The sequence below is a fragment of the Erpetoichthys calabaricus genome, chromosome 1, assembly GCF_900747795.2.
Source record: "Erpetoichthys calabaricus chromosome 1, fErpCal1.3, whole genome shotgun sequence".
Lineage (NCBI taxonomy): Eukaryota > Metazoa > Chordata > Cladistia > Polypteriformes > Polypteridae > Erpetoichthys > Erpetoichthys calabaricus.
Window position 1 is genome coordinate 288,884,406 of NC_041394.2, and position 16,150 is coordinate 288,900,555.

A 16,150-nucleotide genomic window follows, 5' to 3' on the forward strand; every position below is an offset into this window, starting at 1 on the left:
AAGGGCATCAACCCTTTGTTGAGAAGACTAGAATTTCATGGGATTTACTGACCTCCTTGAGACCCCCATCATATTTTTTATATTTAAGTAAACCAGTGAAGTATAGTCATTTATAGGGTGGACACAGCATCTGTTATAAGAGTAATTTCCAACTTAATTTAATAAGAACTTTTTTTTTTCCTTTTTCTATATACATAGATTAAATCTCTAAATGCCAACGAAGAAACCAGAGTGTCTTTCAACTCTGTTCCTGGCCAAGGAGTCATCTTCTTAGTGATTGTGAAAGATAATCTTTTGAACACATCATCTTTGTACCTTCCTGCTCATACCTATGCCTGTGATTTTGCTTTAATTGTGGACAACTGTTACACATTGGGTGAGACTGATTTGACTTTGTCTTTTTTATTTTTATGAAATTCAGTCAAGTTAAAATTTTATAACTACTTTAATTACATTTAATTTCCTAAGCAAAAAAAGACATTTCTACTCTGTTCAGACAAACTGGTCTATGAACTCTGGTCTGACAGTTCAAATCATCAACCCCAGTGAGCTTTACTTTGAGCCTTAAGAGCAGTTTTTCAGTGTTACGATCAGTTTTGCCTCTCTGATGGCAGTTTGGAGTTTTATGGCTAACTCTTTCCAAAAACATCCATCTCGGTTACCCATACCCATAGTGGTTTTACATTTCTTTTTCAACATACCGAGTACTCGTGGTGAACAATAACTGACTAAAGTATAAACCATTCTACCTGGATTAAATGTATTGATGTACTGAAATGGATTATATTGATTGAATTGTTTGTGGGAAATGCAATTTACTTAGCATCCCTACTGAAACATTTATTTTCTCAGACATGTTATATTTTTGATTTCTGTTTGTTAGAATGAAACTGCTAGTGTTACACATTTTCAGCAGCAGTAAGTTGAGGCACTTGTATTTTGAAACCACAAAGATGCAGATGAAAATCACACAATTGGTTTATTTTTTAATTAAAAAGGAACCATTTTTTACAATTCGGAGAATATATATGTTACAAGGTACTTCAGATTCCCAGGACCATAAAAGGAAATATATTAAATCAAAGCTGAAAGAGAGAGTGCAATTGTGATTCAGTGAATTGTTTTTTTTCAGTTGCTTACATTACAAGACCTCTTTTACTAATCCAGGGATATTCCAGCTGTGCCAGGAATCTGTTGTCTATCAAATAAAATATACTGAACCAACACTGTTTGGTAGTATAATTTTTTTGTTTTATATCGGTACAAAAATTGGTCATATTGTAGGTCACTACAGAGTGTCTGTGGTTTTTTAAAGGTAAAAATCAGTCTCAAACCTTTCTAGGCGGTGATTTGTCAGTTTAGTTATTTCCTTAAATGGTATTTAACTCAAAATGAGTCAGTAGGGCAAATGTGGAAACACTAACAAATGAAGAATGTGGTTTTGTTCACACTGAAGCATAAGATGCAATTAGAAACTGCACCATTGGTCATCACTTCTGAGTATTAAATAGAAATTGCTTATAGAATGCTACCTTTTTTTTCTTTTGTGCTAATGTTTATGTATGTCAGTATGGCTTCCTTAGCTTATCTCACATCTCTAAAAGATGAGTGTTCAAAATTGTATTTCCTGTGCTTATTTTAAAATGTCACATCTATCTGATGTACTCATAAATGCATCTTAAAACACTGTTAAAAACTTGTTGAATATTATGGTTTTCTAATAAATATGCATTTATTTTTTTAGGAAAGATTTCTACAAAGGTTTTTTTCATCTTTACTGGTATTGCTGGATTGTTTATTTGCTTCTTTGGTCACAGATACTTCAAATGTGGTAAGTGCCAATACTTTTAGAATAACTTAATAGTCACATACCACATCTGTAGTAAAGTGTTTGTAGAGTTAATGTCTGATGTTTATTCTTTAGAATCATTCCCTCTCCACCTGCTCCATGAGGTTTAATGTGTTCCTTCATCTCTGTTATAGAGTACCTTGTGCCTCTGTTTCCTGTTGTCAGCTTTACTAAATGATGATTTATATTGTCACCTTATTTTTACCAGTAAATTACATCATTCTGTTTCAATGGCTTTATATCAATGTGTATTTTGTATATACATATGGTTAAGCTTATTTAGTATCATTTTCTATTTGTTAAGTTGAGCAATTATATAACTTTTTAGCTAATTTTTTCATTTTAATTTTAAGTGACCTTGACGCTTCCAATTAACTTTTCTTAGTTGGCTTTGAGTTTGACCAATTTGGTGAATTGTATGACGTTTTGTCTCAAGGGAAACTAAAGATCAGCATTTTCAGTTATTCTCTTTGCAGATATTAAAATGTGATATTTTAACTGAATACTTAACACAAAAAATATAGTGCATTTTGAGTTTGAAAAAAGGTGGGCCGTTGCCTTCTCTGTTGCTTTGATTCTGTGCTGTCCTGCTTGACTTCAGAGAGGTCGTATTTTATTACGATAAAAAATTTAAATTAACTGTCAAATCTTTGTATACACCATATCTTATTTTTCAGCACGAACTCAAAAGGGATACAACTTGACTGTTCTATTTCTCTTATTAACACAGTATACTTCATGAAGTTGGATGGCATCAAGATGTCTAGCAGACTGATGTGCTCAAGATGCCAGTTTGCTGACAGACATTTATTATACTATGATTGATGGGATGGGAGTTTTAGGCATGGTGGGAGGAGAAATGGATATCGCTGTGATATTTGAAGGCTGTCTTTTTACATTCTGACCTTTTTGTGGAAAATATGTAATTGAACAATTTTTTGTCCTTTTTAACCTAAAGGATTTGTATTTTTAATTTAAAATGCCCACAAGCAAACAGTTTTTAAGTTCTTTTATTTTGCTTCACGATAACTATGCTGGTTTTAAAAAATAGACAGTGTCAATACAGTTAGATCACTCTTTCAACAACCAAACAGCCAACCATCCATCCATTTTCCAACCCGCTGAATCCGAACACAGGGTCACGGGGGTCCGCTGGAGCCAATCCCAGCCAACACAGGGCACAAGGCAGGAACCAATCCTGGGCAGGGTGCCAACCCAGCGCAGGACACACACAAACACACCCACACACCAAGCACACTCTAGGGCCAATTTAGAAACGCCAGTCCACCTAACCTGCATGTCTTTGGACTGTGGGAGGAAACCGGAGCGCCCGGAGGAAACCCACGCAGACACGGGGAGAACATGTAAATATCTTAACTTAAAATTAAATTGTTTGGTTGTGTTTGCAAGAACATATTTACAGTTACATTCTGTTAATTTCTTATCAGGAATCTGGTTGAATCTGGAACCTGTGAACCAGATATATTGTATTACTAGTTAATTTTCATTGTACTTAAAATAAGGAACCAGTTCAACAAATCAGCTAGCTCTCTTTTTTTTTTTCTTTCATTATATCTTCATATTATAACCCAATTGTGCACTGTGCTCACACACAAAGATTGATGTACTATGTTATCCATTTTTACCTCGCTTCTTATTGTTCTTCCTTTAGATATTCTTGTGCAGAGATAAGTATCCAGTTATACAAAGTTATATCTTATTAAAGTCAATGTACTCTAAACAAAAAACAAAATATCTGGGCAAATTTTAAACAGTATTTTTTTTTTTTTTTAAAGAGCTGTTTTTTATGGGATTTTTGCTGTCTGGCATCATCTTTTTTGCCGTTATCACCAAGACTTCATCTCTGAACTATGATGGTAGGTTTTTTCATTGATTCATTATTACAAATAAAACTGTAAATACATCTGTAAAATTTGGTACATTGACCATTAAAACACCGTAATATTCTGCATTTCTCCTAAAGCTTTACAATTTTTTATTTCTGATACAAATCTTCTGTAAATATACTTAATTCTATGGATGCGTTGTTAAGAACAGTTACTTAATGCAAAACTAGTGATGGCCTTTTCGAGTAAACTCGTTTTCAGAGTTTAATCATGAAAAGTGTTAAATTTGTTGAAAGGTTATGTTTGGTGTTTTGATGTCCAGTAGGAGAATACTGGCATTGTTGTTCTCAAAATTAAGATCTCAAGTAAACTTTTTTCATGTTGTCATTATGGGGTGTTGTGTGTAGAATTCTGAGGAAAAAAATGAATTTAATCCATTTTGGAATAAGGCTGTAACATAACAAAATGTGGAAAAAGTGATGCGCTGTGAATACTTTCCGGATGCACTGTATATTGTTCAGTGTTCAGATCTTGATGGGTGATGCAGGGAATAGTATTACTTGGCCACTAACCTAACCACAATCCTGCCTGACTGCTGTGTCTGTGTATAGGAGAGTAGATAGATAGATAGATAGATAGATAGATAGATAGATAGATAGATACTTTATTAATCCCAATGGGAAATTCACATTCTTCAGCAGCAGCATACTGATACAATAAATAATATTAAATTAAAGAATGATAATAATACAGGTGAAAAACAGACAATAACTATGTATAATGTTAAATGTTAACGTTTACCCCCCCCCCGATTGGAATTAAAGAGTCGCATAGTTTGGGGGAGGAACGATCTCCTCAATCTGTCAGTGGAGCAGGACAGTGACAGCAGTCTGTCGCTGAAGCTGCTCTTCTGTCTGGAGATAATACTATTAAGTGGATGCAGTGGATTCTCCATAATTGATAGGAGCCTGCTGAACGCCCTTCGCTCTGCCACAGATGTTAAACTGTCCAGCTCAATGCCAACAATAGAGCTTGCCTTCCTCACCAGTTTGTCCAGACGTGAGGCGTCTTTCCTCTTAATGCTGCCTCCCCAGCACACCACTGCGTAGAAGAGGGCGCTCGCCACAACTGTCTGATAGAACATCTGCAGCATCTTATTGCAGATGTTGAAGGACGCCAGCCTTCTAAGGTAGTATAACCGGCTCTGTCCTTTCTTGCACAGCGCATCTTCTGATATGCTTCTGCGGTGCTTCACTGCAGCGCTGTGAGCCTGTGGTTGCCCTGCTCTGGCAATGGACAATCAGTCTTCCACAGACACTGCAATCGTGCTTCTGGACGCACTTCGGCGTGTTGTCCTGTTGGGTGGGGGGGTCCCTAAAGAGTTCAGAAACCTCACAATATGAAGAAGAAAAGTCCACAACATGCTTCTACATTTAGATAAAATCAGAAAAAATCATTGGTGTTGATCTGCCCTCCATTCAAGACTTATACAGATCTCGAGTCAGGAAACGGGCAGAAAACATCATTGCAGACCCATCACACCCTGGTTACAACCTTTTTCAACTTCTTCCCTCTGGTAGGCGCTACAGAGCACTGTACGCCAAAACTACCAGACATGTGAACAGTTTCTTTCCTCAGGCCATCACTCTCATGAACACTTAAGTCAATCTCACAGCATCAGGGACAATACTAGGTAAAACCGGAGTCCAATTCCTTGTATGTGTATATATACTTGGCCAATAAAGCTGATTCTGATTCTGATTCTGATAAAGTTTGAGTTGAATTCCTCCCACCCAATTGCACGGCAGTGCTTCAGCTATTGGATTTGGGGCATCATTCACACCTTGAAAGTGTATCATCGCAAGGAAATGCTGAGAAAAATTCTCATCAGCATAACTTGTAGACAGGAGGTGGTGAAAATTAATGTGAAAGAAGCTATTGAAATGATTGTAAATGCCTGAACACAAGTTAAAGAAAGCACTATAGGGACAAATACAGAATCTCTTTACTACGAAATTTTCATTACAACAAAATATTTTTTAGGTCCCTGGCACTTTGTTGTAACGGAATTTTACCTGTACTATCAGTGAATAATGCTTCAACTGTCATATTTGAATCATACATTGACTAAGAACTTCCAAATTAAAATTAAAAATCAACTTGTGTGCTGTTGCTGCCACCAGTGGATGATGTAGAGGTAGCAGTACCATGGAAACCTGTTGGGGTAGGACTCAAATATTACAAGAAAAAAAAGCAAAATATGTCTAGTATATAAATGTTTTTTCAGAGAATGGCAGGCACACATAATTAAAGGTGTGTTTTCAGCATGTGTTTGCTCATTCTTCTTCTAACAGCAGCTAGATTCATTTAAACAATCTTGTTACATTTTGAACATACAGCTAAACAGCATTATAGACATGAACTGAAGTGCATCGACTGCTAAGATAGCTGTAACCAGCTTGAACTAAATGCAGTATTAGTTAGGGTGATTTAAAGGGTAGATAAAACAACAGCCATTGGTATTTGTTAGATTACATTACTAATCATAATCATTTTTATAACAGGACATGGTGGGGATGATTTACTGACTTGTACTTATTCAGTTCGTTCTTTTTCTTTACCTTGTCTCTTTAAGCTTTAAGACTTGTCATGTGTATTTAGCTGATGTGTCTCTTATTGTCGTCCAGCTCGCTTAGGATTAACTGCAATGATGGGAATCATATCGGGAGCCCTTGTGGCACTTTGTTGGTGGAGATTTGGTTCTGTCATCATGTGCATGGCAATGGTCAGCATTATACTGGGATTAATTCTAGCATCTATCATATTCTTCACTCGGTTAGGTAAGCAACTGAAAACAAAAGTAAAATGAACTGTCCTTTACTTAAAATTCTCTTCACTTACTACCTGTATGAAAAAGAGCCTTTTCTGCTTCCCCTTTTATATTACGGTAAATGGTATACTTGGCTGACTTTTTTTCTGTTTGCACAAGAAACATTTTCTAACCATCAATGTTAAAAATATTTTTTCTTTGCAGTTAACCACAACAGTTAATTTTCATTTGATTTACAGAAGCAAATACTACAAAAGAGACAGAAGAATGTGCTGTTTTTCTTAATTTTTAAAGCATATAATCTCTTTATAAAGCATTGTAAAATAATTGCCTTGGCTGATGCACTTTTTACAACTGTACAAATTATTCAATTAAGTAAGAAAATATTGCCAACTAATTCTAAACAGCAAAAATGAAATAAATACAGTTAGTATGACTAAATATGTGAAACATAAATCTTTGAAGGTCACATGCCATTAAGGTCAACATATATAATAGCTTATTAATTCCTGCTCATCAAGAGTTACTAACATAATGCTGAGTTGATAATATGATTTAAGAATCACATACAGAATCATTTGCCACACTTTAACACTTTATAGATAAATCAGACAATCTGAGTTCATTTGTTACTACTGCTCTTTTTAAACAAAAACTGAAACTTTTTTTGAGCAAGGGAATACAATTGAAACATTTATGTGATGATACAGCCCCATTTCCAAAAAAAGTTGGAATTCTACGTAAATAAAGCAAATACAATGATTTGCCAATCTTATAAACCCATATTTTATTCACAATCAAACATAGAAAACATATCACATGTTGAAAGTGAGACATTTTACTGTTTTATGAAAAATATTAGCTTATTTTGAATTTGATGGCAGCAATACATCTCAAAAAAGTTGTGAAGGGGAAACAAAAGGATGGAAAAGTAAATGGTACTGAAAAGAAACAGCTGGAAGAATATTTTGCAACTAATTAGGTTAATTGGCAACAGGTCAATAACATGAATGGGTATAAAAAGAGCATTTTAGAGAGGGAGAGGCTCTCAGAAGTAATGATGGGCAGAGGTTCACCAATGTGCAAAAACCTGCATCTACAAATTGTGGAACAATTTCAGAATTTTGTGAAGACCTTGAATATTCTATCATCTACAGTACATCATATCATCAAAAAGATTCAGTAAATCTGGAGAAATTTGTGTGCTCAAAGACCGAAAATCAGTATTTGATGCCTGTGATCTTCGGGTCCTCAGGCGGCACTGCATTAAGAACAGGCATACTGTAATTCTGTCATGGAAACCACTGCATGGACTCTGGGACACTTCCAGATATCACTTTCTGTGAACACAGTTCTCTGTGCCAACCACAAATGCAGGTTAAAAGCCTCTTATCACAAAAAGAAGAAGCCGTATATGAACATGATCCAGAAACGTTGCCGTCTTCTCTGGGCCAAAGCTCATTTAAAATGGACTGAAGCAAAGTGGAAAACTGTTCTGTGGTCAGATGAATTGAAATTTGAAATTCTTTTTGAAAAACATGGATGTTGCGTCCTCCGGACTAAAGAGGAAAGGGAGCATCTGGTGTTATCTGCACTTTGTTCAAAAGCCTGCATCTCCTATGTAACTGGTAGCTTGCACATCTGGAAAGGCACTATCAATGCTTAAAGGTATATACAGGTTTTAGAGCAACATTTGCTCCCATCCAGTCTATGTCTTTCCCAGGGAAGGTCTTGCATATTTTAGCATGCCAATGCTAAATCACATACTGCATCTATTACAACAGCATGGCTTTGTAGTAGAAGAGTCTGGGTGCTGAACTGGCTTTCCTGCAGTCCAGACATTTCGCCAAATGAAAGCAGTTGGTGCATGAAACAAAAAAATACGACAAAGACGACCCAGGACTTTTGAGCAGCTAGAATCCTATATCAGACACGAATGGGACAACATTCCTCTGTCAAAAGTCCAGCAACTAGTCTCCTCAGTTCCCAAACGTTTATGGACTGTTGTTAAAAGAAGAGGGGATGCTACACAGTGGTAAACATGGCACTGTCCACTTTTTGAGACCTGTCACTGCCGTGAAATTCAAAATGACCTTATTCTTTTATTCAAATTATACTGTACATTTTCTCAGTTTAAACATTTGATTTATTTTCTCTGTTGTTAATAAAATATGGGTTTATGAGATTTGCAAATTATTGCATTCTCTTTTTATTTACATGTTAGTGTCTCAACTTTTTTGAAATTAGGGTTGTACAAGTTCAAAACTAAACTTTCAGAATATCCAATTCTCAGTGAAGTATGAGAAGAAACCAACAGTTTAGCATGTGCAGTTGTTCACTTTACAGTTGAGAATTGCTTAAAATATACACAAAATGGAAAATGTGAGCTTTTAGGTGATCAGACAGGAAGAGCGTTTTATAGAGAAGCAATGAAATAGGAGTTTTCATCAAGGTGGTTATGGGATTACAAGAAACTGATTTAACAAACCCACCAACATAGATTACTAAATGTTCAGTATCATCACATGTATGGTTTATTGATGCACTTATGTGTCATTTTATCTTTAGGGGACCTCAACATTTTCCAGAGTGATATCATTTTCTGGGCGCTCTTTTGTGGTATAACCCTTATTGTCCCATTGTTATTCATTTGGTGGCCAAGAGAGGTAAGAACACACAAGCAGCATTTATAGGTCCGTGCTAAAATGGTGGATTTACTACCACACATTTGCCACAAGGAAAAAATCCAAATAATCTTCAAATTTGACTGTCTTGTGCAGTTTCTGTCCAAATGTTTGTACCAAAAAAAAACTTGAAAACTGTTTACAAAGCCAATCTATTAATATTTTTATATATGTTATAGTTTGATTTTTATATATTTGGGGGAGTATATGATTACTAATGCATTATTTTTATAAAAACTTAACAATACATAGGTCAAAGAACTACCTGTATTTTATGTCTAGCCTAGTTGGTTAGATGTTGGCAAGGTGCCGCCTGAATAACCCAGGGCAAATGTAGGGCCCAACAATGGACAGAGTGACAGAAGGGTCATACCCACTTAGCAAGTCAGAGTGCCACAAAATGACAGAGTAGATAAGACAGGACCTCCGTGGGCAGTATAGCGTGGCAGGTTGGCACTATAGCTCACTCAGCATTGATGACCCACTCTGGTAGGTGAAGACCCTAACGCAGGGCTATTCAACTACAAATTCAATTGGGCCAGATATTCAAACCAAAAAATTTAGCTGGGCCAGACATTTTCAGTGGCTGGTAAGCAGCAGGTAATGGCAAATCAAGACAAACAAATGTATTTAAAAACAAGTAATGTTTATTCATTGTTTCCCTTTTAACTTTGGTCACATCTGCACATCCTTGAGCAAGGCTCTTAATCTTCAATTGCTTCATCCTGGACGTGATGTTAATCTGCATCCAGACCTGCAAGCGGGTCCTCCAATTTACAGGAAAAATCTGGGGGTTGGTGGCAGTATTGGCACTCTAGCCAACATAAAAAACCCCACAGTGGTCCAGTGTGGTGCTGAGGTGTCACTTGCCGTACTTGGGTCCTAATCCAGGTGGTTCGTCGTATTGTGGGTGCGGCAATGTGCTGTAATCAGCACACACTCGCAACCTCTCTCTGACACAGGCACATTAAAAATGTATATATATATATATAAAAAGCTATAACTGAACAGAATCTGAGGTACTAGCAATACTTTTTTTCCACTTTTGAAATAAAAAAAATAAACATTTTGCTCACATCTGACCCAGGCATATTTCCAAGTGCATAAAATCAAAAAAGGGCACAGTATTAGATTAAATAAAGGTTACTGTCCACGTCAATCACAGATCAGCCCAGTAAAGTGACTGTAATACACCTTCATCTTGAAAACACAGACTTCATCACATCACTATGTGTGACGAAACAGTGGGCAGGTGACTGCTCGTACATATTTACTGATGGACAGGCCGTCATTTTGCATGGTGTATGCATTAAATGAAAACAGAAATGCCATGCAAAGATGCGCGAACACAAGGAGATCGGTGACCATCACACCTTAGTGTGCTGTGCAAAATCAAAAGGGACAACTGAATTTCATGGGGCACAGATATCTTCATAATAGGGGACCTATATGATGGGCAGAGGAATTTCAAACGTTTTGCACGCCCACCTTTTGTTTTTATGACCGGTTGTGTCATATTCAGCCCTTCGATCATTATTCTGGCGCAAGCATATCCAGCCTCCTGTTGAAATTCACGGCTGTACTGTCAGTAGTGCCGTGTACTTATAAATATTTTCCCGTGCACAACCCCAAGTCTGACATCATTTTCGGCGCAACTCCCTCGCACCAAGCGTGAGGTACAGTATAAATCGGCAGCTAAGTGATTTACAAGGGGAAATCCGTACCGACACATATGTTAATGGCATATCCACTCAACAATAAAAAAAAATGGCCTTTTGCATCTGTTACAATATAATAGTTTAAAGTTTCAATGATTTCATTTGCCACTGGCGAACTAAGTAAAAATGAGAATCGCCCATTTTTGGTTGTATTTGCGATCATTTTAGTTGCAGTCTGGAGCACTGGCAGGACCACAGGCTGGACCATTTGGAGGTTGCTTTGGGCTGCATGTAGCCTGCGGGCCTCCATTTCGATAGGCCTGCCTTAATGCCTGGAAGAGACTGAAGGAAGCCCCTAAGCTTCCTTGTTTATCTTACCTTTTAAAGGCAACCAAGCCAGGGATCAGGGTAGCAATAATCCATGGATGATGCAGTGGCATCAGGTCTGCCTTGCAGCCTGGCAAGTAATTTCAGGGCTTCTCTGCACCAGTGACTTTTTGCGATTTCTTTGATGCTTTGTGTGGAAGTTATGAATTTTTGACAGCATGTATTGAAATACTATAACATTATGGTCAAAATGTACTGAATTTCCAACCATCCAACTTGAATTTTACACAAATAATTTATGTTTATGTCTTTAAATGAACAGTTGCCAGTAAAATTAAGTCAGTAGTTTCAGAGCAAATGTCATAAGTATAGTAAATGTGTTGCTTTTAGATTACAGGAGCACATTTGATACTATGAGAACATTCACATCATTGGAGACACATTGAGAGCAACAGTAATGCTTGATTATTACGTGTCCTTAAATAAAAAGAGCAGCTTGACAATATAGTCAAGTGACCACATAAATCCGAGGTGTTCGTGTTCGTATCTGAGGCGGCTACATTGCTGCTGCCACTTTTAGTCACTCTCATTTTTCAGTCACCTGGCCTATAAATTTTTCTGTTCCTTGCCATAGCTTTAAATGCTTATGTTTCCTTAGCAATACTTTTTTTATCTGAATCTATTCTATAGTTTCCTTTGCCTGCTTATTAAGGAACATTTCTTAATAAATAAGCAGACAGGCAGAATTAGCACTAAAGTAACTGTACTCTTTTTAACTCTGTTGTTCGCAACAATTTACAGGAGCAAACTCTATAGAAAAAGGTGAATGAAAAAGAAAATGGCACTGGATAATTAAGTATTTAAAATTTTTCCTCAAAAGAAACAAATGTTTCAGAAATTCATAGGATAAGAAAACAAAGGACAGCTTGCTAAACAATGAATTCAATTAAAAGTAAGAACGATAGGATGATTGTGAAATTGATTAGAATAAAAAAACGCAACTTAGGATCCCCCAACATAACTGAAAAAAAGGTCTGCTTCATGTGGTAGAATATCTTAATTAATCAAGCTTCAGTCAAACAACCATTCTGTTACTGAGAGAGAGAGAGAAGAGTAATGCCAGTTTTTGTGTTTTTGAATTAGAGGTGCTGCCTAGACATTGTAATTAGTGACGTGATTAACAACAATGCAAACAAATTAAAACATTCTTCCTTCAATCCAGGGAAACATCATAGCCTGTGGAGTTGTTGGGGCATATGGTGTAGTTTTGGCTGTCAACACCTTTACTTATACCACTTTTGCGTACATCACCTTCAACACTCTAAAGCGAGCCTTAAATGATGATTTCAGCAGAAGTTTCACTAACGTACACTTTCAGAATATTGGTGAGTACTTTTTTCTGAAAATTGTGAAAAATCTTCGGGGATTTAAAAAAAATGATCCAGTTAATGTAGTTGACAATAAGATCTTATTTATTTGTTTGTACTGTGCTTAGTGTGTGGGTGTGTGTGTCCTGTGGTGGGCTGGCACCCTGCCCAGGATTTGTTCCTGCTTTGTGCCCTGTGCTGAATGGGATTGGCTCCAGCAGGACCCCCGTGACCCTGTGTTTAGATATAGCGGGTTGGACAATGACTGACTGACTGACATTATTATATTTGTTACTTCTGAATAATCATTGCCATATCCAACTGTACAAGTGTTGCATGCATATACATATAGAGGCGGAGCTAAGTTATCTGGATGGTTGCCAATTACTGCCAGAAGGGATCCTACTCCACTGGGCCCTTGAGCAAGGCCCCTAACCTGAAAATTGCTCCTGGGGCGCTGTACAATGGCTGACCCTGCACACTGACCTCCAAAGGTCATGCTAAAAGACTATTTCCCCTTGGGGATTAATAAAGTATATAAAAATATATATACTGTATATTGAGTCTGGTAGCATTTTCTTGCATTCAGTGTTACATGTTAAAAATACATCAAAAAGATCAGCATATGTGTGATTGTTATTGGTGCAAGAATTAATTATGATGGAAAAGGTAATTTTTTACTTTTTTATTTAGTTATTTGTTTTTAAAAGATTTTATTAAATGGAATCACATTTGCTTTGATTTCAGCCTGTACAGCTGCAATTTTAAGAAGAGTGTGTAGACTTTGATATGAACTATGTGTAAGCGCTTTGAGCTGAAGAGGTGTCATTACTAGTAGCAGTTAAGGCTTATGTTCTGCAAGCCATTTAGTTTTTACTGTGGAGTGGGTAACACAGGGTTCATGATAGTACATTTGATATAAGAACAGAGACAGTTATACAGAACTGTGCAGGACCAAATGAGAGTGATTTTATTAAGGGAAATGAGTAATGTGTTCAGTTTAAACTACAGGAAATCAATATTGTTAATTATGCATTGTCAATAAAATAATAATATTGAATAAAATGTGCATCTTAATGTATAAAAAAACAGAAGTAAAGACTAAGTGGTGTGAATGGCTTAAAATTTTTTAATAATATGTGGGGCAATATTCTATTTTCTGCAAATATACAGAACTTTTATAGTAATAAACAATTTTGATTTTTGTTATATCATTTGCATAGTGTTGATAATTATTACTCGGCATATATTTTTATGAAGCATAAAAAAAGATCCTGAGAGAACCACAATGCTGCTGATCTTCAGCTCCGGGTGCTATTCAACACATGGCATGAAGATTGTCCTTTCTGGCTTTTAATATTAAAATTTCCTTGTTTCCCTTTCTGTTTCTCCCCCAAAGTTAAGTAAAGTTTTTGGTGGGGTTGCATGTTTATGGCCCTCAGGGCCATGAAATTGGTCCTTTAGTGAAAAATGTGTATTTTTTTTTTTTTTTTTTATAAAGTCTGTGAATACCCAAGAGTTTCTTAGTCGTCAGTTAGTGAGTCATCTAGGGACACTTAGCTTTATATGCAGTATATCAATACAGTGTTTGACTGTATGTGTGCATATACAGTATGTATACCAAGACAGGTTGAAATCTAATTAGTCAATGTAGACTCCAGAGTCAACGTTTGCAGTGTGTCATGTAATGCTTGTATCTCTTTTATATGTCATTTGATATGGGTTTGTTTTAACATTATAAAACAATAATACAAAAAAGTAAAGTGTTGTACCTAAAGAGTTACATACACATCCAGTACCATATTTATTTACTACCTTTAAAAAATGATGAAATAAAAATTTCATTTAAAGGTTTAAAATTTTGTATTGTGTGGTTCCCAGTGACGCACCACATGTCAGTATGTAGTACTGGTGTTCATTTTCTTCATTTATAAACACTGACATAGGAGCAGGGGAGGGGAGGTTTACAGCAGTCCTGGTGCAATGCTAGAGAAAAGTCGCAAAGATAAAGATCATACTCTCTCTCTCTCTCCCATTTCATGTTTCTGTAAGAAGAATGATTCAGTGTCATATCCTATAAGTACTAAATAACTTATCTTTGAGAGGCACTAAAACCAAAACAAGTTTCTAGTACCTCAGTATTTAACTTGCTGGTCTGACAGGTAGCTTACAGTGCTGACTGCCTTAATATTATGATAAAATTCAATGAAACAGATGTGTAATTATTATCCCTATCCATGATTCAAGTCTGCAGTATATTTGCTAATTTATGCAAAGAACACAAAATAACCACTCAAGTAATTCCCGGTGTTAGTTTTTAATCAGGATAATTGCTACAGAGTACTTTTTTTAGCACCAAAGATGTAGGTATAGCGGTGTTTTCCAACCTTTTTTTTTATGGCGAGACACATTTTATAACCCAAAAAATCCTAAGGCACACCATGACATGATTCTACCAAATCATAAAAGAATCAAGTCTCATAGACGTGTTAAACCGTCTGAAGGGTTTGGGACAGGAGATGGCAAAATAAGCGGCTTGTTTATGGATACAGCACATAGTGAAGACTTTGGACACATTTCTCAGTTGCTTCATCCCTTTGTCCCCTCATGCAGGTACTCCTCTCTCTGCCTCGCTCACTCCACTAACCTGAGGTCAGAGAAAACTCATAAGCCCACTGGGCCTCAGCCCTGCAAGAATCGCTGGCGGACACACACCCAGGCAGACGGACACCTCCCCCCCCCCAACACGTCTCCTGGCTGCTAAAGTGCACTGAGTGCCGTGTCTGTAACACAGTGATCATGGAGCTGCTTTTAACGTCAGCTTCTCCAGGTAGTCCTGACCACCCAAGGAGCATGTCTCTCTCTGGTCTGGACCCTGGGGCACTACACTGTCACTTTCATGTTGTATCAGTTGAAAAACGCTTGTGTAGAGTATGATTATCAAGTCATTGATGATGAAGAACAACTGAGGATGGTATTTACGGAGTTTTAACACAAGTTTTAATGTATGTCTATTTAAGCAATGTGCATTCTTTCAATTAAATCAGTCTTGAGCAGTGCTTTCAAAGTCAACAGTCGTTTCGATCATTTAATTTTTACTTTGACTTTTGCTGCGGCAATTTGAGAATGAATACATTGGCCTTTAGTCTTTTTTTTCAACTTGCCTTTTAGGATGGCATTCAAATTCAGGTTGTACTTGCTCAAGTAGTATTTTGTTAAAAGTTCAGGTTTAAGGTCATTGCTTAAACTATGCCATTATTATTTTTTAATTCCTTTGTGTTGGTTCTACATTAATTTTGTAAGTGTATTTATTTCATAATTGATGGATTCATTTTAAAATTGCATGTTTTAATGTTAGATACGATTAATTACATACATTTATGCAATTAATTTTTTTATTATATATATATAATATATATATATATAATATATATATATATATATATATATATATATATACACAGTGGGTACGGAAAGTATTCAGACCCCCTTCAATTTTTCACTCTTTGTCATATTGCAGCCATTTGCTAAAATCATTTAAATTAATTTTTTCCCTCATTAAGGTACACACAGCACCCCATATTGACA

At 36.4% G+C, this 16,150-nt stretch overlaps 2 protein-coding genes across 2 annotated transcripts in view; one reads left to right on the plus strand and one right to left on the minus strand.

Annotated features, from left to right (window-relative positions):
• The window catches only part of LOC127528026 (craniofacial development protein 2-like), a 1,148,403-nt gene that overhangs the window by 165,233 nt on the left and 967,020 nt on the right, over nucleotides 1-16,150 (minus strand). The window lies entirely within an intron of this gene.
• Nucleotides 1-16,150, plus strand: part of tm7sf3 (transmembrane 7 superfamily member 3) — a 78,368-nt gene that overhangs the window by 56,442 nt on the left and 5,776 nt on the right. Inside the window, exons 6-11 of the mRNA XM_028816273.2 lie at nucleotides 199-376; nucleotides 1,745-1,831; nucleotides 3,646-3,726; nucleotides 6,384-6,536; nucleotides 9,095-9,192; nucleotides 12,418-12,580. Coding sequence (XP_028672106.2) covers nucleotides 199-376; nucleotides 1,745-1,831; nucleotides 3,646-3,726; nucleotides 6,384-6,536; nucleotides 9,095-9,192; nucleotides 12,418-12,580 — 760 coding nt within the window. The remainder of the gene's footprint in view (nucleotides 1-198; nucleotides 377-1,744; nucleotides 1,832-3,645; nucleotides 3,727-6,383; nucleotides 6,537-9,094; nucleotides 9,193-12,417; nucleotides 12,581-16,150) is intronic.